The sequence below is a fragment of the Homarus americanus genome, unplaced genomic scaffold (assembly GCF_018991925.1).
Source record: "Homarus americanus isolate GMGI-L3 unplaced genomic scaffold, GMGI_Hamer_2.0 scaffold29328, whole genome shotgun sequence".
NCBI classification, from domain to species: domain Eukaryota; kingdom Metazoa; phylum Arthropoda; class Malacostraca; order Decapoda; family Nephropidae; genus Homarus; species Homarus americanus.
Window position 1 is genome coordinate 113,347 of NW_024728945.1, and position 24,154 is coordinate 137,500.

Genomic DNA, 24,154 nt, shown 5'->3' on the forward strand with positions numbered 1-24,154 from the left:
CCAGTACCGCCTTCCCTTCCTCTATCAGTACCCCACGCCTTCCCGCCTCTGTCAGTACCCACCTTCCCCGCCTCTATCAGTACCCACCTTCGCCTCTATCAGTACCCACCTTCCGCCTCTATCATTACCCACCTTCCCCGCCTCTATCAGTACCACACTTCCCGCCTCTATCGTACCCACACCTTCCCCGCCTCTATGTTACCCCCCACCTCTTCTCTTCTGCCTCTATCAGTACCCACGCCTTCCCCCGCCTCTATCAGTACCCACACACCTTCCCGCCTCTATCAGTACCCACGCCTTCCCTCTCCTCATTACCCACGCCTTCCCCCGCCTCTGCACAGTGCCACGCCTTCCCCTCTATCAGTACCCACACCTTCCCCGCCTCTATCAGTACCCCGCCCCCACGCCTCTATCAGTACCCACGCCTTCCCCGCCTCTATGTACCCACCTTCCCCCGCCTCTATCAGTACCCACCTTCCCGCTCTACCAGTACCCACACCTTCACTCTATCAGTACCCACACCTTCCCGCCTCTATCAGCACCCACGCCTTCCCCCGCCTCTATCCAGGCCCCACACCTTCCCCGCCTCTGTACCCACGCCTTCGCCTCTATCAGTACCCACACCTTCCCCGCCTCTATCAGTACCCACGCCTTCCCCGCCTCTCAGTACCCACGCCTTCCCTCTATCAGTACCCACCCGCCTCTATCTCTATCCACACCTTCCCCGCCTCTATCAGTACCCGCCTTCCCTTCTATCCAGTGCCCACGCCTTCCCCTCTGTCAGCCACACCTTCCCCGCCTCTATCCGGTACCCACCTTCCCCGCCTCTGCAGCACCCACAACCCCGCCTCTATCAGTACCCACCTTCCCCGCCTCTATCAGTACCCGCCTTCCCCGCCTCTACCAGTACCCACGCCTTCCCGCCTCTATAGTACCCCCACCTTCCCCGCCTCTACCAGTACCCACCTTCCCCCGCCTCTACCAGTACCCACACCTTCCCCGCCTCTATCAGTACCCACACCTTCCCCGCCTCTATCAGTACCCGCCTTCTCCGCCTCTATCAGTACCCACCTTCCCCGCCTCTATCAGTACCCGCCTTCCCCGCCTCTATCAGTACCCACTTCCCCCGCCTCTATCAGTACCCACGCCTTCCCCGCCTCTATCAGTACCCACGCCTTCCCCGCCCTCTATCAGTACCCGCCTTCCGCCTCTATCCAGTGCCACGCTTCCCCGCCTCTATCAGTACCCACGCCTTCCCGCCTCTATCAGTGCCACGCCTTCCCCCGCCTCTATCAGTACCCACGCCTTCCCCGCCCCCCATCAGTACCCACGCCTTCCCCGCCCCCATCAGCACCACGCCTTCCCGCCCCCATCAGCACCCACGCCTCCCCTGCCCCATCAGTACCCACCCCCCGCCCCCATCTCCCCATCTCCACACCTCCCCGCCCCCATCAGTCACCCACGCCTTCCCCGCCTTATCAGCACCCACGCCTCCCCGCCCCCACCAGTACCCACGCCTTCCCCGCCTCTATCAGTACCCACACCTTCCCCGCCTCCCAGTCACCACGCCTTCCCCGCCTCTCATCAGTCAACGCCTTCCGCCTCTACTAGTACCCACACCTTCCCCGCCTCCCATCAGCACCCACACCTCCTGCCCCTCACCAGTACCCACACCTTCCCCCGCTCTCTAGCACCCACACCTTCCCCGCCTTATCAGTACCACACCTTCCCCCGCCTATCAGTACCCACGCCTTCCCGCCCCTATCAGTACCCACGCCTTCCCCGCCTCTATCAGTACCCACGCCTTCCCCGCCTATCAGTACCCAGCCCCGCCCCCCATCGCACCCACGCCTCCCGCCCCCATCAGCACCCACGCCTTCCCCGCCCCATCAGCACCCACGCCTTCCCCGCCCCCATCAGTACCCACGCCTCCCCGCCCCATCAGGCACCCACGCCTTCCCCCCCCTATCAGCACCCACGCCTTCCCCGCCCCATCAGCACCCACGCCTTCCCGCCTCTATAAGTACCCACGCCTTCCCGCCCCATCAGCACCCACGCCTTCCCCCGCCCCCATCAGTGCACCCACGCCTCCCCGCCCCCATCAGTGCACCCACGCCTTCCCCGCCTCTACCAGTACCCACGCCTTCCCCCCGCCTCTATCACTACCCACCCCTCCCCGCCCCATCACACCCACACGCCTCCCCCGCCCCATCAGTACCCACACCTTCCCGCCCCCTATCAGCACCCACGCCCTCCCCGCCCCCATCAGCAGTACCCACGCCTTCCCCCGCCCCCATCAGCACCCACGCCCTTCCCGGCCCCCATCAGCACCCACGCCTTCCCCGCCCCATCAGCTACCCACGCCTCCCCTGTCCCCACTGCACCCACGCCTCTCCCCGCCCTCACCCACACCCTCTCCCGGCTCGCCTTCCCCGGCCTCTATCAGTACCAGCCCCGCCTCACTGCACCACGCCTTCCCCGCCTCAGCACCCACGCCTCCCGCCCCTACCAGCACCCACGCCTTCCCCTGCCTCTATCAGTGCACCCACGCCTCTCTCCCTGGCCCCAGCAACCCAGCCTTCCCGCCCCATCAGCACCCACGCCTGCCCATCAGCACCACGCCTTCCCCCGCCCTCATCGCACCCACGCCTTCCCCGCCCCATCAGCACCCACGCCCTTCCCCGCCCCATCAGTACCCACGCCCCTCCCCGCCCCCACATCAGCACCACGCCTTCCCCCGCCCCATCAGCACCCTCCCCCGCCCCATCAGCACCCACGCCTTCCCCGCCCCTCTATCAGCCCACGCCTCCCCCGCCCCTATCATGCACCCACGCCTTCCCGCCCCATCAGCACCCACGCCTTCCCGCCTCATCAGCACCGCCCTTCCCCGCCTCCATCAGCACCCACGCCTTCCCCGCTCTATCAGCACCCACGCCTTCCCCGCCTCTATCACTACACCCACGCTCCCGCCTCTATCAGCACCCACGCCCCCGCCCCTCCAGCCCCCACACCATCCCCGCCTCTATCAGCACCCACACCTTCCCGCCCCCATCAGTCACCCACGCCTTCCCCGCCTACCAGCACCCACGCCTCCCCGCCCCATCAAACCCCACGCCTTCCCCGCCCCATCAGCACCCACGCCTCCCCGCCCCCATCAGCACCCACGCCTCCCCGCCTCTACCAGTACCCACGCCCCCGCCCTCATCAGCACCCAGCCTCCCCGCCTCCCCACCAGTACCCACGCCTCCCCCGCCCCATCAGGCACCCACGCCTTCCCGCCCCCACCAGTACCTCTACCCGCCCCATCAGTCACCCACGCCCTGCCCCCAGACGCACCCACCTCCCCCTATCAGCCCACGCCTCCCCGCCCCCATCAGTACCCACGCCCTCCCGCCCCATCAGTACCCACGCCTCCCCGCCCCATCAGCCCGCCCTTCACCAGCACCCACGCCTTCCCCGCCCCATCAGTACCCACGCCTTCCCTGCCCACCAGCACCCACGCCCCCCCGCCCCCATCAGCACCCACGCCTTCCCCGCCCCCATCAGCACCCACCAGCACCCACGCCTTCCCCGCCCCCATCAGGCACCCACGCCTTCCCCGGCTCTATCAGTACCCACGCCTTCCCCGCCTCCCTCATCAGGTACCACGCCTTCCCGCCTCTATCAGTACCCCCCGCCTCTATCAGCACCATACAATAAAAACAAAAAGTAAACAAACAAACAAATGTATTTACCGGAAGTGACGTACCAGGATCTATTTTTGATGGATTTTATTTTTTTCAGAACAAGCCCGAGAAATTAAGTGAGAGGAGGCACTTAAGGCCATGCTTCAGGGACAGATTTTGGGCAGAGTTTGGCATTTTGTATTGATGTGCTCTGTCTCCCTTTTATCCCCATCCCCTTTATCCCCATCCCCCTTTATCCCCATCCCCTTGCGCCCCAATCCCCCTTATTCCCCATCCCCTTTATCCCATCCCCTATGTCCATCCCCTATCCCCATCTCCTTTTATCCCCATCTCCCTATGTCTCATCTCCCTTTGTCCATCTCCCCTTTATCTCCCCTATTCAATCTCTTTATCTCTCATCTCTTTTTATCTCTATCATCTCTTTTATGTCTATCTCTTTTTACCATCTCTTTTTATCTCTTTGCTCATCTCTTTTATCTCTATCTCCTTTTTATCCTCATCTCTTCTCTCTCTTTTTTATCTCACCCCCCTTTTATCTCTATCTCTCTCTCTCTTTCATCTCTGGTTTTTATTTCTTTATCTCTTTCTCTTTGTCTTTTTCTTTCTTTACATTTATTCCTTTCTTCTAGTCCTGTTTTATTCCTTTACATCTTACTCTCTTTCTCTTTCCTCCTCTCCCTCCTCATTCTTCCTCCTCTCTTCTCCCTCCTCCTTCCTACCATTCTTCCCCCCTCCCCCTCCCCCTCCTCCTCCTCCTCCTCGTACATTTACGCCACTGCTTTCCTGCTAAAGAAGAGAGACGAGGTAAAAAGAGGGAGGGAGGAGGAGGAAGAAAGGGAAGAGAGGAGGAAGAGTGAATGAGAGGAAGAGGAGAGGGCGAGGGAGGGAGGAGAAGGGGGGAGGAGAGGGAGGGGAGGTGAGAGAAGGGGGGAGGAGAGGGAGGGAGGGTGAGAGGAGAAAGTGGAGGTTTCACCACAGTCTGGCCCATGTAATGAACCAACATAATACAGGTTATCATGTGCGGAAGAGAAGGAGAGAGAGAGGAAGAGGAGAGGAGAGGAGTGAAGAGGAAGAGGAGAGGAGGAAGAGGAGAGGAGAATGCAACACACCTCACCCTTCCTAAACATTCGATCTCACTCTCCCTGTCCCCTCCCGTACACCCTCTCTCACTTTCATTTCTCTCCCTTCCCTCAACTACCACACATTATCACGTCCATTCTCTCCTTCCTCTCATCACCTCCCCCCCTCATTCTCTGTTGTCCCTCTTCTATAATCTTCAACACGACGCATTTTTCACCTCTTATTGTGTATTCTCTTTTACTTCCTTTGTTTATTGTTATTCTCTACGTCAACACATTTATTACCTCTGTTTTTCTATATTTCTTTTATTTCCTTTATTTATTGCCTTTATCCTATACATATACGTATTTTATTCGCTCTTATTCTCTTTACTTTCTTACACACTCTCTCTCTCTCGCCGTTTTTATCTTCATTTCTTTTTCTCCTTCCTTAGTTTATTCAAGGTTCAGATAATTACTGTGTTTAATTATTCATTTTGTAATTCCTGTTCTTCCTCCTCTCTTCATTTTTCATTTTCCTTTGTGTAATTTTTGTCTGTTTCGTTTCTTTGTTCGGTATTATTATTATTGTTATTATGATGATATTATTATTATTATTATTATTATTATTATTATTATTATTATTATTATTATTAAAATAACCCTGATAATGGAAGCCTCGCAGTTATAGTACCAATTCCAGGTTACTCTTCCAGTTCAGGTTTCTGTTAGTGACCTGCAGTAATACATTCTCTGTCTGTTTGTCTGTCTCTCTCTGTCTGTCTTTCGGTCTCTGTCTGTCTTTCGGTCTCTATCTTTCTCTACATCTCTCTCTCTTTCTCATAATGCCAGAAGAATTATCATATCCCCCAAAAATTTATATTCTTGAAAACATTGAAAAGATAGCACGTGTGGTTCTCCATCCAACTGAAAATATTTTGTTTACACTATATCCGTCATATTTTCACACCGAACAGAATCCCATAATCTAATAAAACCCACCATAATCCCTAAGAAGTCCAAATATGAAAAACAACAATAAAAATAACAAATAGTTAGTTAATATTAAAGTAAAATAGAGGTAAAATAAGGTAGAAATCTAATATTCAATAAATGTCCGACTCTTGGATATATTTGAGGCGCTGTAGGAGACTTCGGTGTCTGGTGTTGAGTTGTAGTAGTCATGGCGGGCGGGAGAGCAGAGTTAACCTGCCCTCCTAAATATCTTACACAAGGGGAGGCGCTCCTTCCTGTCTGCCGCCCAGAGAATAACGAGAAACGAGAAAAACTGCCCTGAAATCTCTCTGCTTGTTGAGTTGCAAGCTAGACCAAGATAGCGCGTATGAAAAATATTATTGGAACTCGTTAAATATTATTGAAACTAGTTAAATATTATCAAAAAGCATTGAATATTATTAAAACTCGTTAAATATTATTAAAATGCGTTTAAATGTGATTAAAACACATGAAATAATACTGGAAAGAGTTAAATAACATTGGAACGGGTTAAAAGATTAAATGGATTAATTACCAACGAATCTTTGGAGACTATGTGATATAAATGAACATACCAGTCTTTTAACAATATACAATCTAGAAAAAAAATAGTTAGGAGTTTCTAAAGATTATCAAACTTCAATCATTAAATTTACGATTTCTTTTACCATTTGCAATAAAAAATTTAAGCAAACATTTTTTTTTATGAAGATATGCAATGCACTCGTGACATTTTTAGATCGACAACAATAACAGAGAGAAAATCGTTGCATACAAGATCACTGATACCAAGTAAGTTGTGAGATATTTCTTTTGTTCTCAAGAGTAATATACAAACTTATGCCAGAGATCTTCACTTTAATGCACGACAATAAACATGATATTGTACGACTTATTTTACTTCGCCAGAAAGAATAAACAGACCCACACTATTGAAGTATTTCTCAGGGTTTAAGAAAATATCTCTTAATCCCCAACAGAAATTAAATTAAGAGATATATGTCTATTCATAGCAGGTAGAGGAATTGCTGAGAAATATTTTATCTCCTAGAGCTTAGGAGATAAAACTGAGAGTCTTTTTATTGAAGAGTGTAAACAAGACACCGGGGTGTTTCTTACGGACGTGTCTGCAATGGAAAACAGATTGGCTTACAAACAAACACGATAGACATGTTTACACACCGCTGTAAACACAACAAGGACACAGCGGGTTACAGGACACTATGTAACATAATGTCTCTGTACTATAACACGACACTACTGTAACGCTACACGATTAGTAAATACGTAATACAATACCTCTGTACTATAACACGACACTACTGTAACGTAACACAACACCTGCGGACTGTAACACGACACTACTGTAATGTAACACAACACCTGCGGACTGTAACACGACACTACTGTAACGTAACACAACACCTGCGGAATGTAACACGACACTACTGTAATGTAACACAACGCCTGCGGACTGTAACACGACACTACTGTAACGTAACACAACACCTGCGGACTGTAACACGACACTACTGTAATGTAACACAACACCTGCGGACTGTAACACGACACTACTGTAATGTAACACAGCCTGCGGACTGTAACACGACACTACTGTAATGTAACACACAGCCTGCGGACTGTAACACGACACTACTGTAATGTAACACAACACCTGCGGACTGTAACACGACACTACTGTAATGCAAAACACCTGCGGACTGTAACACGACACTACTGTAACGTAACACAACACCTGCGGACTGTAACACGACACTACTGTAACATAACACAACACCTGCGGACTGTAACACGACACTACAGCAACGTAACACAACACCTGCGGACTGTAACACGACACTACTGTAACGTAACACAACACCTGCGGACTGTAACACGACACTACTGTAACGTAACACAACACCTGCGGACTGTAACACGACACTACTGTAACGTAACACAACACCTGCGGACTGTAACACGACACTACTGTAACGTAACACACCGCCTGCGGACTGTAACACGACACTACTGTAATGTAACACAACACCTGCGGACTGTAACACGACACTACTGTAATGTAACAACATACGGACTGTAACACGACACTACTGTAATGTAACACAACGCCTGCGGACTGTAACACGACACTACTGTAATGTAACACAACGCCTGCGGACTGTAACACGACACTACTGTAATGTAACACAACACCTGCGGACTGTAACACGACACAACTGTAAAGTAACACAACACCTGCGAACTGTAACACGACACTACTGTAATGTAACACAACGCCTGCAGACTGTAACACGACACTACTGTAATGTAACACAATGCCTGCGGACTGTAACACGACACTACTGTAACGTAACACAACGCCTGCGGACTGTAACACGACACGACTGTAATGTAACACAACGCCTGCGGACTGTAACACGACACTACTGTAATGTAACACACCACCTGCAGACTGTAACACGACACTACTGTAATGTAACACAACGCCTGCAGACTGTAACACGACACTACTGTAATGTAACACAACGCCTGCGGACTGTAACACGACACTACTGTAATGTAACACAACGCCTGCGGACTGTAACACGACACTACTGTAATGTAACACAACGCCTGCGGACTGTAACACGACACTACTGTAATGTAACACAACGCCTGCGGACTGTAACACGACACTACTGTAACGTAACACAACGCCTGCGGACTGTAACACGACACTACTGTAATGTAACACACAGCCTGTGGACTGTAACACGACACTACTGTAATGTACCACAACGCCTGTGGACTGTAACACGACACTACTGTAATGTAACACAACGCCTGCGGACTGTAACATGACACTACTGTAATGTAACAACGCCTGTGCACTGTAACATGACACTACTGTAATGTAACAACGCCTGTGCACTGTAACATGACACTACTGTAATGTAACACAACGCCTGCGAACTGTAACACGACACAACTGTAAAGTAACACAACACCTGCGGACTGTAACACAACACCTGCGGACTGTAACACGACACTACTGTAATGTAACACAATGCCTGCGAACTGTAACACGACACTACTGTAATGTAACACAACGCCTGCGGACTGTAATACGACACTACTGTAACGCTACACGATTATTGTAATCAAATGGCTGTAGTTCATCACATTTGGTAAATTGGCTGGAGGTCAGAACAGGTTTAGAGGCAAGACAAAGTAGGTAATGAAGCTGTAATGTACTTGTGGATGATGTCTGTTATTGGTGCAGCTTAATACTGTGCTGTGATGGTTCAACTTGGCCTGTGTGCTGTGATGGTGCAGCTTAATACTGTGCTGTGATGGTTCAACTTGGCCTGTGTGCTGTGATGGTGCAGCACACACTAAATTGGATTTCGCTGTAATATAAATTTCACAGGATTTTATTTATGGCGAGACACACACACACACACACACTTCATATGCTCATCAATGATGCCCTAAGAGAAACTCCTGCTCGCTGGAAATATGTCGACGACTCCACCATTGGGATCAGCGTCAACAATTCTGCTCCCAACTATACCGCCCTTCAGGATTTATTGAACAGTCTCCAAAACTGGGCCACCAACAACCATGTCACCATCAACCATACCAAGACCATGGTTATGTACATCAACCTCTCCTCCGACATTGTCCCACCTCCTTCCATTACTTTAGGTCCGAACACACTCCAGGTTGTAGATTCCACGAAGCTCCTCGGCGTCACCATAGAAAACAAACTAAATTGGAAACCACGTCAGTGAAGTTGTCAAATCCTCCAGTTTCCGTCTCCACCTCCTCCGCCGACTCAAGTCCCTCGGAGTTCCTGCACCCGAGCTCCTCAGTGTTTACACAACATTCATACTTCCCAAGCTCACCTGGCACTCCCCACCTGGTCTTCACTCTAAATGCCACACAACGTAAACACCTAGAAAAGTGCAAAAGAGGGCATGCAAGATTATTCTCCCCTTCCTACTCCACATATCAAGAAGCGCTCAACACACTGACCCTTTCGACTCTCACTAACCATCACCACGACCTCATCTGCAAATTTGGTAAGAAGCTTCTACACCATCCCCGACACCGGCTCCTACTTCCACCTGAGATCCCTAGCCCGAGAATTGCTGTTCGACACCACAACCGCATCCAGCCCATACGTGCACGAACTGATCGCTATAAGAACAGCCCAGTCCCAACCATTGTAAAATTATCAATAACTTGTAATAAACCAGTGTATTCACTCCCAGTAAACACTACTTCTTGCACTGTCACTATGTTGAAAATGAACTGTAGTTTGAGCTTTTCCCCATCTAGTTGATATATGTCTTATTTGTGTCACTTATGTTACTTGTATATAATTTGTAATTCGAAACCCATTCCCCAAATATGTAACTGTAAAATAGTTTATTAAATGTGAATATACAAAGTTTTAACAACAATTATTACACAAATATTTCTACCAGTCAACATAACCAACACCTGACTGCATATTATTACAGGTTATAGCAGCAGTAAGTGAAACGCGGCGGAAGAACACCGTAGACTTTATCGGCTGACCCCCCCCCCCCTCTCTCTTTCTCAGCTAGAAATGAACGAAGTGTTTACAGATTGGTTTTCTATCATATTGACATACAAAGTTATTGAGGCTTAAAATATCACACGGTCTTCATAAATACCTTTGTATGTGTATGTGTGTGTGTGTGTGTGTGTGTGTGTGTGTGTGTGTGTGTGTATGAATGTGTCACGTGTACACATATCCACCTGTACAAACGCTACATCAGGTCTAGGTAGCTTCAGGTAAACGTCGGCGACTATTTCAGCGTCGTTGTAACCTGTTGTGTGATACTGATGTAGCTGGGGAGGTAAGGGTCATGACCAATCTATATTTCATAAGATTTTTACCCCATAAATAAAGATCTATTTCCAGGTTACATCTGGTTAAAAATTTAATCGAGATATATTTCAGAGGAATTTTAATGTCAATATATAAAGTTCTATTGAGTTACATTCAAACAAATATACTTCGTTATATTTCGGCAGATATATCACCTAAAATATGTTCTATATCTCTCACGGTATATTTTAACAGGATATATAACCTTGATACATACATACATACATACATCCATCCATCCATCCATCCATCCATACATACAATTCTATTCAATTAAAAAACATTGACCTATATTTCGGTAGATATATAAGTTAAATAATATAGCTCATGGTTATACCTACCCGACGATGATACTATTTAAGGCTATACTTCACGGGGATATTTAACATATAACTCCCATCATACTGAGTGTTATACTGTATTTAGTTAGAGGGGTCGAAACGTTTCATACATTAGCGTCTGTCTGGCGTGTGTGTGTGTGTGTGTGTGTGTGTGTGCGTGTGTGTGCGCGTGTGTGTGTGTGGGCCAGACTATGTGGGTGACGCAAGGGTGGTGGTGGTGGTGGTGGCCGGGTGAAGTATATGTGGTGACCCACGAATCGAAGCTGTACATTACCTCACGATTGACAGTCTATTGCAACAGTCTATTGTGAGTTGTTGGTGTTGTTGGTGTTGTTGATCTTCTTGTTGTGCATTTTGTTGTTATTCTTCTTCTTCTTATTATTATTATTATTATTAGCTTTTTCTTCTTTATGTCTTTACCATCTTATTTTCTTCACACAATTTTATATTTTTTTTCGTGTTTGTGTTTTCATTTGTCTCTCTGTTTTGGTTCATCTCAGTTCCTCGTTTGTCTTCCTTAATTTCTTCTTCCTGTTCATTTGTGTCTGTGTTTGTCAGTCTTCTTCTTTAGACTCGTTAGTTTTCTTTTCCTCCTCTTCCTTCTTCTTTTCCTTTTCCTCTTTCTCCCCTTTCTTCTCCTCTTCCTCCTCCTCCTCTTCTTCCCCCCTCTTACTCCAACTCTTCCTCCTTCTCCCCTCTACTTCCACCATCATAAAAACAAACTCACCTCCTCCTCTTCCTCTTCCTCCTCTTCTTCCTCCTCCTCCTCCTCTTCCTCTTCCTCTTCTTCCTCTTCCTCTTCCTTCTCCAGCACCTCAATAAACAAAGCCTCATCACCCACCCCCACCTCACCTGGGAGAGCGTGGGAGAAATGGGAGTTTACCTGAGAACCATGATGGACAGGTGGGATGGAGTGGACAGGTGAGAAGGAGGAGCACGGGAGAGAGAGAGAGAGAGAGAGAGAGAGAGAGAGAGAGAGAGAGAGAGAGAGAGAGAGAGAACTACCACGCCTGCCATGACACAGCCAACCTCATCAGAGAAAAATATGGATAGGTGTGAGGGAGATTAGGTGTGAGGGAGATTAGGGTGTGTGGAGGGAGATTAGGGTGTGTGGGGGAGATTAGGTGTGTGGGGAGATTAGGGTGTGAGGAGATTAGGGTGTGTGAGGGAGATTAGGGTGTGAGATAGGAGGGAGATTAGGGTGTGAGGAGATTAGGGTGTGAGGGAGATTAGGGTGTGTGAGGGATTAGGGTGTGTGGAGGGAGATTAGGGTGTGTGGGGAGATTAGGGTGTGTGAGGGAGATTAGGGTGTGTGGGGAGATCAGGGTGTGTGGAGGGAGATTAGGGTGTGAGGGAGATTAGGGCGTGTGAGGGGATTAGGGTGTGTGAGGGAGATTAGGGTGTGTGAGGAGATTAGGGTGTGTGAGGGATTAGGGTGTGTGAGGGAGATTAGGGTGTGTGGGGAGATCAGGGTGTGTGAGGAGATTAGGGTGTGTGGGGAGATTAGGTGTGTGAGAGATTAGGTGTGTGAGGGAGATTAGGTGTGAGGGAGATTAGGTGTGTGGGGGGAGATTAGGGGTGTGTGGGGGAGATTAGGGCTGTGTGGGGAGATTAGGGTGTGGGGGAGATTAGGTGTGTGGGGGATTAGGGCTGTGGGGAGATTAGGGGTGTGTGGGTGAGATTAGGTGTGTGAGGGAGATTAGGTGTGAGGGAGATTAGGTGTGTGTGAGGAGATTAGGCTGTGTGGGGGAGATTAGGTGTGTGGGGAGATTAGGGTGTGTGGGGAGATTAGGGTGTGTGGGGAGATTAGGGGTGAGGGAGATTAGGCTGTGTGGGGGAGATTAGGGTGTGAGGAGATTAGGTGTGAGGAGATTAGGTGTGTGAGGAGATTAGGGTGTGTGGGGAGATCAGGGTGTGTGAGGAGATAGGGTGTGTGGGGGAGATTAGGTGTGTGAGAGAGATTAGGTGTGTGAGGGAGATTAGGGTGTGTGGGGAGATTAGGGTGTGTGGGGAGATAGGGTGTGTGGGGGAGATTAGGCTGTGTGGGGAGATTAGGGTGTGTGGGGAGGATTAGGGTGTGTGGGGAGATTAGGCTGTGTGGGGAGATTAGGGTGTGTGGGTGAATAGGGTGTGTGAGGGAGATTAGGTGTGTGAGGGAGATTAGGGTGGAGGGAGATTAGGCTGTGTGGGGGAGATTAGGGTGTGTGGGGGGAGATTAGGGTGTGTGGGGAGATTAGGTGGGGGAGATTAGGTGTGTGAGGGAGATTAGGCTGTGTGGGGAGATTAGGTGTGTGGGGGGAGATTAGGGTGTGGGGAGATTAGGTGTGTGGGGAGATTAGGGTGTGTGGGGGAGATTAGGGTGTGTGAGGGAGATTAGGGTGTGTGAGGGAGATTAGGGTGTGTGAGGGAGATTAGGGTGTTCCATGCAACAATAAAAACAACAACAACAACACACTTTACACAGTAAGAATTAATATGGCTTAAAGTTTGCATCTGCCGCGCCATTTATTTCCCGCCAAAAATTACTGCTAATATTTTGGCGCGCGATAATGGCGGCCATAACACAACCCCGTGATAGTGGTCATAACACAACCTGGCCACAACACAACCTGATTATAACACAACTTCACCATAACACAACCTGGCCACAGCACAACCTGGCCACAACACAACCTGGCCACAACACAACCTGGCCATAAGACATCTTGATTATAACACAACTGCCGTAACACAACCTGACCATAGCACCGTAACACAACTGACCATAGCACAGTAACACAACCTGACCATAGCACCGTAACACAACCTGACCATAGCACCGTAACACAACCTGACCATAGCACCGTAACACAACCTGACCATAGCACCGTAACACAACCTGACCATAGCACCGTAACACAACCTTGGTGGTCCTGGAGGCGTCGTCATCGGGGTAAATATTCTGTGGCCAGCGTCATGGCATCATTACGGTCGTTACGTCATTAATGTATTATAAAGCGAGACATGACAATGTGGTTGATTAATAGTATTAGAGTGTAGTATATCTGCACTACTGTGATGTAGTGTATCCTGCCTACTGTGTGAGGTATCCTGCCTACTGTGATGTAGTGTATCCTGCTACTGATATGGTGTATCCTGCCTACTGTGATGTAGTGTCCTGCCTACTGTGATGGTACCTGCCTGTGATGTAGTGTATCCTGCCTACTGTGATGTAGTGTATCCTGCCTACTGTGATGTAGTGTATCCTGCCTACTGTGATGTAGTGTATCCGTGACCTGCCTACTGTGATGTAGTGTATCCTGCTACTGTGAGAACTCCTACTGTGATGTAGTGTATCCTGCCTACTGTGATGTAGTGTATCCTGCCTACTGTGATGTAGTGTATCCTGCCTACTGTGATGTAGTGTCCTGCGGTGTAGTGTATCCTGCCTACTGTGATGTAGTGCCCTGCCTACTGTGATGTGGTATCCCTGCCTACTGTGATGTAGTGTATCCCCCCTACTGTGATGTAGTGTATCCTGCCTACGTGATGTAGTGTATCCTGCCTACTGTGATGTAGTGTATCCATCCTGCCACTCCTGCCAGTGTAGTGTATCCTGCCTACTGTGATGTCTCCTGCCTCCCTGTGATGTAGTGTATCCTGCCTACTGTGTAGTGTATCCTGCCTACTGTGATGTAGTGTATCCTGCCTACTGTGATGTAGTGTATCCCTGCCTACTGTGATGTAGTGTATCCTGCCTACTGTGATGTAGTGTATCCCCTGTGTTGTATCCCCTACTGTGATGTAGTGTATCCCTGCCTACTGTGAGTATATCCTGCCTACTGTGATGTAGTGTATCCCTGTGGATCCTGCTACTGGATGTATGTCCCCACTGTGATGTAGTGTCCTGCCTACTGTGATGTAGTGTATCCTGCCTACTGTGTAGTGTATCCTGCTACTGTGATGAGTGTATCCTGCCTACTGTGATGTAGTGTATCCTGCCTACTGTGATGTAGTGTATCCTGCCTACTGTGATGTAGTGCATCCTGCCTACTGTGATGTAGTGTATCCTGCCTACTGTGATGTAGTGTATCCGCCTACGTGATGTAGTGTATCCTGCCTACGTGATGTAGTGTATCCTGCCTACTGTGTGAGTGTATCCTGCCTACTGTGATAGTGTATCCTGCCCTGTGAGTAGTGTATCCTGCCTACTGTGATGTAGTGCCTGCCTACTGTGATGTAGTGTATCCTGCCTACTGTGATGTAGTGTATCCTGCCACTGTGATGTGTGTATCTGCCTACTGTGATGTGGTGTATCCCGCCTACTGTGATGTAGTGTATCTGCCTACTGTGATGTAGTGTATCCTACTGTGTAGTGTATCCCGTGCCATGTAGTGTATCCTGCCTACGTGATGTGTGCACCTGCCTACTGTGATGTAGTGTATCCTGCCTACTGTTGTAGTGTATCCTGCCTACTGTGATATGTATCCCCCTGGATGTAGTGTATCCTGCCTACTGTGATGTGGTATCCCTACTGTGATGTTGTATCCTGCCTACTGTGATGTAGTGTATCCCCACGATTTGCCTCCTGTGATGTAGTGTATCCCACTGTGATGTAGTGTATCCTGCCCTACTGTGATGTAGTGTATCCTGCCTACTGTGATGTAGTGTATCCTGCCTACTGTGATAGTGTATCCTGCACTGTGATTTGTCTGCCATCCACTGTGATGTAGTGTATCCTGCCTACTGTGATGAGTGTCCTGCCTACTGTGATAGTGTATCCTGCCTACTGTGATGTAGTGTATCCTGCCTACACCTGCCTACTGTGATGTAGTGTATCCTGCCTACTGTGATGTGTAGTATCCTGCCTACTGTGATGTAGTGTATCCTGCCTACTGTGATGTAGTGTATCCTGCCTACTGTGATGTAGTGTATCCTGCCTACTGTGATGTAGTATCCTGCCTACTGTGATGTAGTGTATCCTGCCTACTGTGATGTAGTGTATCCCTGCCTACTGTGATGTAATGTATCCTGCCTACTGTGATGTAGTGTATCCTGCCTACTGTGATGATATCCTGCCTACTGTGATGTAGTGTATCCTGCCTACTGTGTCCTACTGTGATGTAGTGTATCCTGCCTACTGTGATGTAGTGTATCCCGCCTACTGTGATGTAGTGTATCCTGCCTACTGTGGTGTAGTATCCTGCCTACTGTGATGTAGTGTATCCTGCCTACATGATGTAGTGTATCCTGCCTACTGTGATGTAGTGTCCTGCCTACTGCGTGATGGTGTGTGGATAATAATAATAATAATAATAATATAACAATAATAACAATAATAATATATAATAATAACAATAATAATAATAATAATAATAATAATAATATAATAATAATAATAATAATAATAACAGCCAATTAAGTATGGTCAGGAATTAATAACAAAACTTACTTACAAAATACTATCACTTGGTTCATGATACTTTAGAACATCTTATAAATATACATTATTCCTAAATCCTTAAAATAGATAACAAATAGTATCAATTTAGTAAAGTAGTTCGTAGACGTTACTTAAAATAAAAATAAATGAAAACACCGAAAACAAACTAAACAAGAGACTGGAAATTGCCAAGTACTATTATGGTATGAATTTTTTCTTTGCTTATTTTATTAATTTTCCTTTTCCTTTTTTCTGTGGAGCCATAACCAGAGATTCTGAAAATAACGGTAAGTATAACACGACAACAGCGGGAGGAAAAGAGCGGGAGGAAAAAGAGCGAATATTCTAAAAAAAAAAACGAGAAGGAAACATCGTCGGGTTGGCCAATCAGGAAGCAACAAGATGGCGGGCAGCGACGTCATGCAGTTCAGGTTGGCCAATCAGGAAGCAGCAAGTTGGCAGTTGGGCAGTGACGTCATACAGCTCAGGTTAGCCAATCAGATAGCAGCAATATGGTGGGCGGGCAATGATGTCATACAGCTCACGTTGGCCAATCAGGAAGCAACAAAATGGTGGGCGGGCATGGATATGCAGCCGTAATTTATTCACAGGATTAGTGCAAATGTCTGTCGGCCATATTGCTTCGAGTTCTTTATTTTTATTATTATTTTATTATTATTATTATTATTATTATTATTTATTAGAGACAAAAAAATTTGAATAACGATGATGATAACAAGACGAGAAAGTTTTTTAATTCATATTTGTAAAATGACTGAATAATAAAAATGACAAGAGATTTAGCGAATTATTATAACTCAGTCAGCTGGTGAAAGTTTCGCGCGTTTTTCTCGCCTTTTTTACTTGGTAGGTAAACAGGTCAGTTGATAACACTTTCCTGTATTTTCTTCCCGTTTTTTTCTCATCTGGAACAACACAAGGACTTTTCCCTCCCTTTCTTTTCCTTGGCAGGTAAACAGATCACCTGATAACACTTTCCCGCCCTTTTCCTTCCCGTTTTTCCCCCACCAGGACAAAACAAATCAGCTGACAACACTTTCGCGCCATACCCCTCACACTGTTCCACCAACACACAACACAAAACATTTCTCAACGTTTCCTCCTCTTGTGAGTGTTACTTGTTCTGACGTTTTCCTCTCTCTTGACGAACGTTCTCCCCTTGTCTTTCACACATGATTAACGTTTGTCTTCCTCTTTCCTCTCTTTTTCCTCCGGCTGTTTCCTCCTACACGAGTTTACACCAGAAATTATATTTGTGGTGTGTGTGTGTGTGTGTGTGTGTGTAGATATATGAACGTGTTGTAACTAAATCTATCTATCTATCTATCTATCTATCTATCTATCTATCTATCTACCTGCCCATCTACCTCTCACTCCTCACCTCTATTACTCTCGTCATTAATAACAATTACTCTCACCTGCCCTGATTAATGACGGACAGGGTGTGTGGGGTCAGATAACACACCTGTCAGTCCAATCAAACATCTGTATTATTAATTACACACTGTATGTATGAGTTACACGGCAGTAATATGAGTTACAAATGTTTATAATGAGGTACAAGGGTGTATTTTGAGTTACATAGATGAATTTGAGTAACACATTTGTATTTATGAGTTACGTGGGTGAATGATGAGACAGGGTGACAATGTGACAATGTTAAATTACAATGTTGAACGCGTGTCCCCGAGGAGTCATACAACACTATCTCCCCTCTCAGCTCCACGTCGTTTACTCATTCATGTTATTATTTTTTTCATCAGATATAATTAAGTTAACTGACATAGTTTTTTGGACACGAGTTAAATTGAGTTAATGAAACGGCTTTGCATACTAGAGACGAGGACTACTACTACTACTACTACTACTACTACTATTACTACTACTATTACTATTACTACTACTACTACTACTACTACTACATACAGTAGGTGAAAAGTACATCTGGCAGTCTTCTTATATACAGTTATATTTACAGTTCTGGATTTTATATTTGAATTAATCGTTAAAAGATCATTTCTTGTGATTTTGTTTATTTAAGTGTTGTTGTAATAATGTCCGGTAATTAGTCTACTTTGTTAGATAACAAATTAGTTGAGGAAAAATAAGTCTCTTCGTACGTCTAGAAGCACTGTAGTTGCTTATGCGTGCCAGCTCCACTAAATCATACGAATTTCATATATTTTTTGTACCACAACCGGCAAGTTCAGCCAACACTTGCAGTCTACTTTTGGACATAATTTTGCAGAGCCACCACCATGCAGAGCCACCACCATGCAGAACACCATGCAGAGCCACCACCACGCACCAACACGATGATTAACAATATTTTCCGCTATAATGCGTACAAATGATCCTACGTCTGGCATCGCAACACAGTGAAGTGAGGTATAGTACAGGGCAACACTATGTATATATTAAATACTATATATTCTAACATATACTATACCGTTTGGTGGAGTAAACTAACTAGAAAATGATATATCGTGTTGTGTTGGCGACTCACATCACAGAAATACTGGTCTGAAGACTAAAGGCGATTTACTTCTCTACACCGCTGTTATGTTCACTGTGTGTGTGTCGAACTGGATGATTCTTCGCTCTCCTTTTGATATATATGGCAAGCTAACTTAACCCCAGGTAGTGTTAGGGTGTTTATTCATCAGGTTTAATAAGCTGGTGGGGCAAATCTTCGTATAATTCACTTAGTTTAATTCAACCTGAGTTTTGTTTATTTGTATTGTAGTTATCGCTATTTGTTTTCTTATCTTTGTTTTATTTTTGTTTTGTGTTCGTGTTTGTCTTCATTTGTCGTCTCTCTCTCTCTCTCTCTCTCTCTCTCTCTCTCTCTCTCCTCTGTCCATCTACTCTTCTCACAATTGGAGTTTAGATATATCTCTCTCTCCCTCACTATCTCTCCTCCTACCCTCCGTCCGTCCAGTAGGTGGCCACTAGTCCAGGAGGTCCGATTTCCTCTAACACTCTCCCAGTCGGCCATTTTATCTTGCCTCTGGCTGGTTCCTGTGTGCTGGAACCTCGCCTCCCTACCCACCACCCACAGCCTCGCCTCCCCACCCTCACCACCCAGCCTCCCCACCACCCACAACCCTTTCTGTACACTCTTCTCAATTATCACAACTGAGAGTAATTGAGGAGGAATTAATTATGTAAAGCCTAATACAGAGAGCAACTGTAGCCTCAGGGTTTAATACACAATATACTGACGGCATCGTGATAATTACTTACTCTAACATTGTCACTTATTACTCTTCTTGTTGTTGTTGCAATAGTGAAATGCAACGAGGAATACAAATAATATAAGCTAAAATAGATTAAGGAAATCTTTGGGAGTATGTACCGGTAACATGAGACTCTTGCTGTAACAAACGTCTTTAAAGTTATAATATAGAAACTTTTATGTGTGTTTGTTAGTGGAGTCAACATTGTTTGGGTTCGCGTTAGTGGAATCAACATTGTTTGTGTTCGTCAGAGGAGTCAATAGTGTTTGTGTTCGCGTTAGTGGAGTCAACATTGTTTGTTTTTCAGAGAATACGTCGTCCATCTTAGTCAGGCAACTCGGGTGGGTAATACAGGTTAAACCAACATTCCCGTGGGTCGTAATTCCAACCACGCATATACAATCCCATCGTACCAAGAAATAAACTATTAGAACCTGTTAAGCGTACAAGGAGGCCATAAAATACCTCACTTTACGTCCACAGCGCCACAGATAAACACTAAAACAAGAGATAACAATACATCACCTGGGGAATAAATACGACCCCTCACATATTTACATAACATGCTCGGAAATATTGTCAAGTTTTTACACTACGACAATAACTCAACCTGACTCAGAAATAAGCTAAAATAAGGTTAAATAAAACCAAAATAAGATATAAAAAGTCATAATAGTAGTAAGCGTGAGTGTGTTTACCAGAGAGACAGACATTTCTCACCCCGCCACACACACAAGAACAATGCCCAGCTCAGGAGAAACCATAAGACTTTACTCATCAACAACGACAAGATTAATTAAGCGATGTATAAGTCTTCAACACAACAACGAGAGTAATTAGGCACTTAACAGGAGAGAATGAGTCTTTAATCAACAACAGCGGGACTAATTAAGAGATATAGAAGTCTTTCATCAACAACAAGAGTAATAAAGTGGCCAGAAGCAGGTATAAGACTTAAGTCCTTAACAACAAGACTAATTAACTGATTTATGAGACACAGAGGGAGGGTGAGGTGTGATGAGGGAGGGTGGAGTGTGATGAGGGAGGGTGAGGTGTGATGAGGGAGGTGAGGTGTGATGAGGCAGGGTGAGGTGTGATGGGGAAGGTGAGGTGTGATGAGGGAGGTGAGGTGTGATGAGGGGAGGGTGAGGTGTGTGGGGAGGGTGAGGAGGTGATGAAGGGAGGGTGAGGTGTGAGGCAGGGTGAGGTGTGATGAGGAGGGTGAGGTGTGAGGGAGGTGGGGTGTGATGAGGGAGGGTGAGGTGTGATGGGGAGGGTGAGGTGTGATGAGGGAAGGTAAGGTGGGTGTGATGAGGTGAGGTGTGATGAGAGGTGGTGTGATGGGGAGGGTGAGGTGTGATGGGGAGGGTGAGGTGTGATGAGGGTGAGGTGTGATGGGGAGGGTGAGGGGTGTGATGAGGGGGTGAGGTGTGATGAGGGGAGGTGGGGATGTGTGGAGGAGGTGAGGTGTGATGAAGGAGGTGAAGTGTGATGAGGGAGGGTGAGGTGTGATGAGGGGAGGGGTGAGGTGTGATGGGGGAGGATGAGGTGTGATGAGGGAGGTGAGGTGTGATGAGGAAGGTGAGTGTGATGAGGGTGAGGTGTGATGAGGGAGGGTGAAGTGTGATGAGGGTGAGGTGTGATGTGAGGAGGGTGGGTGTGATGAGGAGGGTGAGGTGTGATGAGGAAGGTGGGGTGTGATGAGGGAGGAGATGGGGTGTTTTGAGGGAGGGTGGGGGTGTGATGGGGAGGGGTGAGGGTGTGATGGGGGAAGGTGAGGGTGTGATAGGGGAGGTAGGTGTGATGGGGAGGGTGAGGTGTGATGAGGGAGGTGAGGTGTGATGAGGGAGGGGTGAGGTGTGATGAGGAGGGTGAGGTGTGATGAGGGAGGGTGAAGTGTGATGGGAGGTGAGGGTGTGATGAGGGAGGGTGAGGTGTGATGAGGGAGGGTGAGGTGTGATGAGGGAGGGTGGGGTGTGATGAGGGAGGGTGAGGTGACACCAGTTGGAACGCCATTAAAAGCGCCAAGAGATTCGAATGGCTCAATTAGTCTCCATTACTTCCCTTAACACGCAACACCATGTAACAATGAGAGAGAGAGAGTGTCTACTTATTTCATGTATACATAGCAACATACACACACACACACACAGACACACACACACCTGGAGAAACTCTTTAAGAAAAAAACATTATCTTGAACACCTGTAATTAGTGCTCAGCAAACTACTTCTTCAAGATTAATGATGTGGCCGGAGTGTTGTTACCTGTCTGTGCCCCTACCTCTCCCCTCCTCCCCCTCCACCACACACACCCTCCTCACCTCCCACCACACACCCTCCTTCTCCCTCTCCATCACTACCATCAACCATGGTGGTGTGTGGATGTGGTGGTGTGTGGATGTGGTGGTGTGTGTGGATGTGTGGTGGTGTGGCGGTGGTGTGTGGTGGTGATATTTGTCCGCCTGTCTGTGCCTCTCCATCTCTCTCACAGTGAAGGCCTACTAGGATTGAATCACACACACACACACACACACACATCTAGACCATCAGAGTGTCAAGCTGGTCCCACAAGTGCCTGGGTGCGGCTCAGAGCGGGAATGTTATCAAAGCTAAGAGTAAAAGTGGGCATCTCTCCCTCACTCTCTCTCTCTCTCTCTTCTCTCCCTCACTCTCTCTCTCCCCCTCCTGTCTCTCTCACTCTCTTTCTCATACCCTCCCATCCACCATTACTACTACAACCACCCCTACCACCATCCACCACCATCCACCACTACCACAACCACTATCCACCACCACCATCCACCACCACTCCCACCCCTACCACTCCACCCACTATCGACCACTACCATCTACCAACCACCATCCCACCACCATCCGAGCACAAGACAGGAGGGACATACAGTTGTCAACAGTAAGACAAGATGAACCCGTGGGAGACATGACACACACACACACACACACACACACAATTGATTCCAACAAGAGACTGTAAAGTGTTAAGAGGAGGAGGAGGAGGTGGAAGAAAAACTGTACAATAACCATCTTTCAAAAACAGTATTACAAGTGTTACATAAAAACCCGTCACAAAAATGTCACAAAATAGTGTTACAAATTACAGTGGACACGAGATGAAATACATAAATAAAATACAAACATATAAAAATACAGTGGGTTACAAAATTAAATACAACGGTGATACAAAATTTGGTGTATGTAAATTAGTTTCAATAAAATACAGAGTAAACAAAAATAATACGAAAATAAACAAATAAACAACATAGACAAAATAAAGTAAAAGCTAAATATTGTACTAAATAATGACACGCACGCACACACGCACACACATACACACGCACGCACACACACACACACACACACACACACACATTTCCATAAATAAATAAACAGACAGACAAGAAGAAATACGTGATCTTAGAAAAAGGTACCATTCCCATTCCATTTCCAATTCCCATTCCCGTCAGGCACGTAGAGTATTCAAGAGTGTAGGAGGGGAGAGGCAAAGGGAAGGGGCGGTAGTAAGGGAAGCGGGCAAGTGGAGTAGGTCAAGGAGGGCAAGGAAAGGGGGGGGGGGGAGGACGATAATGAATATAACACTCTTAGAGATGATTATATAATAAAGGTAATATAATATGGGGAGTTTATTACTGCATATATTGAGTGGCATATGAGATGGGTTATAGTCGGTACATAGTAACTTCGATTGGTTAATTAACAGTGGAAACATATTAAGTCAGTAACTAGCAAAGAAAATTACTTGGGCCAAAACCTGGAGGCTGGGGACCTGCTGGCTATCTTGGCTATTTTGGGGCTATATCTTGGCTATGTCAGCTATTTGTGAGGAATGTTGGCTATTTTGGGCTACATTTAGGTTATTTTTGGGTATGTTGGCTATTTTGGGGTTACATTTGGGCTATTTTCTGTATGTGGGCTATTTTCGGCTATTTTCTGTATGTGGGCTATTTTGGGCTACTTTTGGTTTATCTTATGGGTCTGTTGGCTATTTTGAGGCTATACATTGACTATTTTGCTGGTGATGGAAGAAGAAGAAGAGAAGTAAGAAGAAGGTAGGAGACGTGTAAGAAAACAAGAGGAAGAGGAAAAGGAAGAAGGAAGGAAGGAAGGAAGAAGGAAGGAAGGAAGGAAGGAAATAAATGCAAAGGAGGAGGAGAAGGAAATAGAGAAGCACCTAAATTTGTGTTGGTATTTTCTGGACGTCATCACACACACACACACACACACACACACACACACACACACACACAACAGTACTCACTTCCCAGGACGAGTGCTGTGTTCTGCCTTCTTTGCTCTTCGCTCTCATAGTCTCGCCTCCTTTCTCACCAGGACTCAGAAGGATGACCTCCAGCCTTCTGAGGGAGAAAGAGACAGAGAGATGAGATAGTAAGGGTTAGGTGGTGGGTGGTTGAGTAGTAATCGCAAGCTA

At 47.0% G+C, this 24,154-nt stretch overlaps 1 protein-coding gene across 1 annotated transcript in view; it reads left to right on the top strand.

Moving 5' to 3' along the window:
* The first annotated feature begins 438 nt into the window (after window positions 1-438).
* The window catches only part of LOC121866258 (proline-rich protein 36-like), an 84,473-nt gene continuing 60,757 nt past the window's right edge, over window positions 439-24,154 (top strand). The window contains exons 1-2 of the mRNA XM_042365874.1: window positions 439-1,610; window positions 1,718-3,641. Of these exons, the coding sequence (XP_042221808.1) occupies window positions 439-1,610; window positions 1,718-3,641 (3,096 nt within the window). The remainder of the gene's footprint in view (window positions 1,611-1,717; window positions 3,642-24,154) is intronic.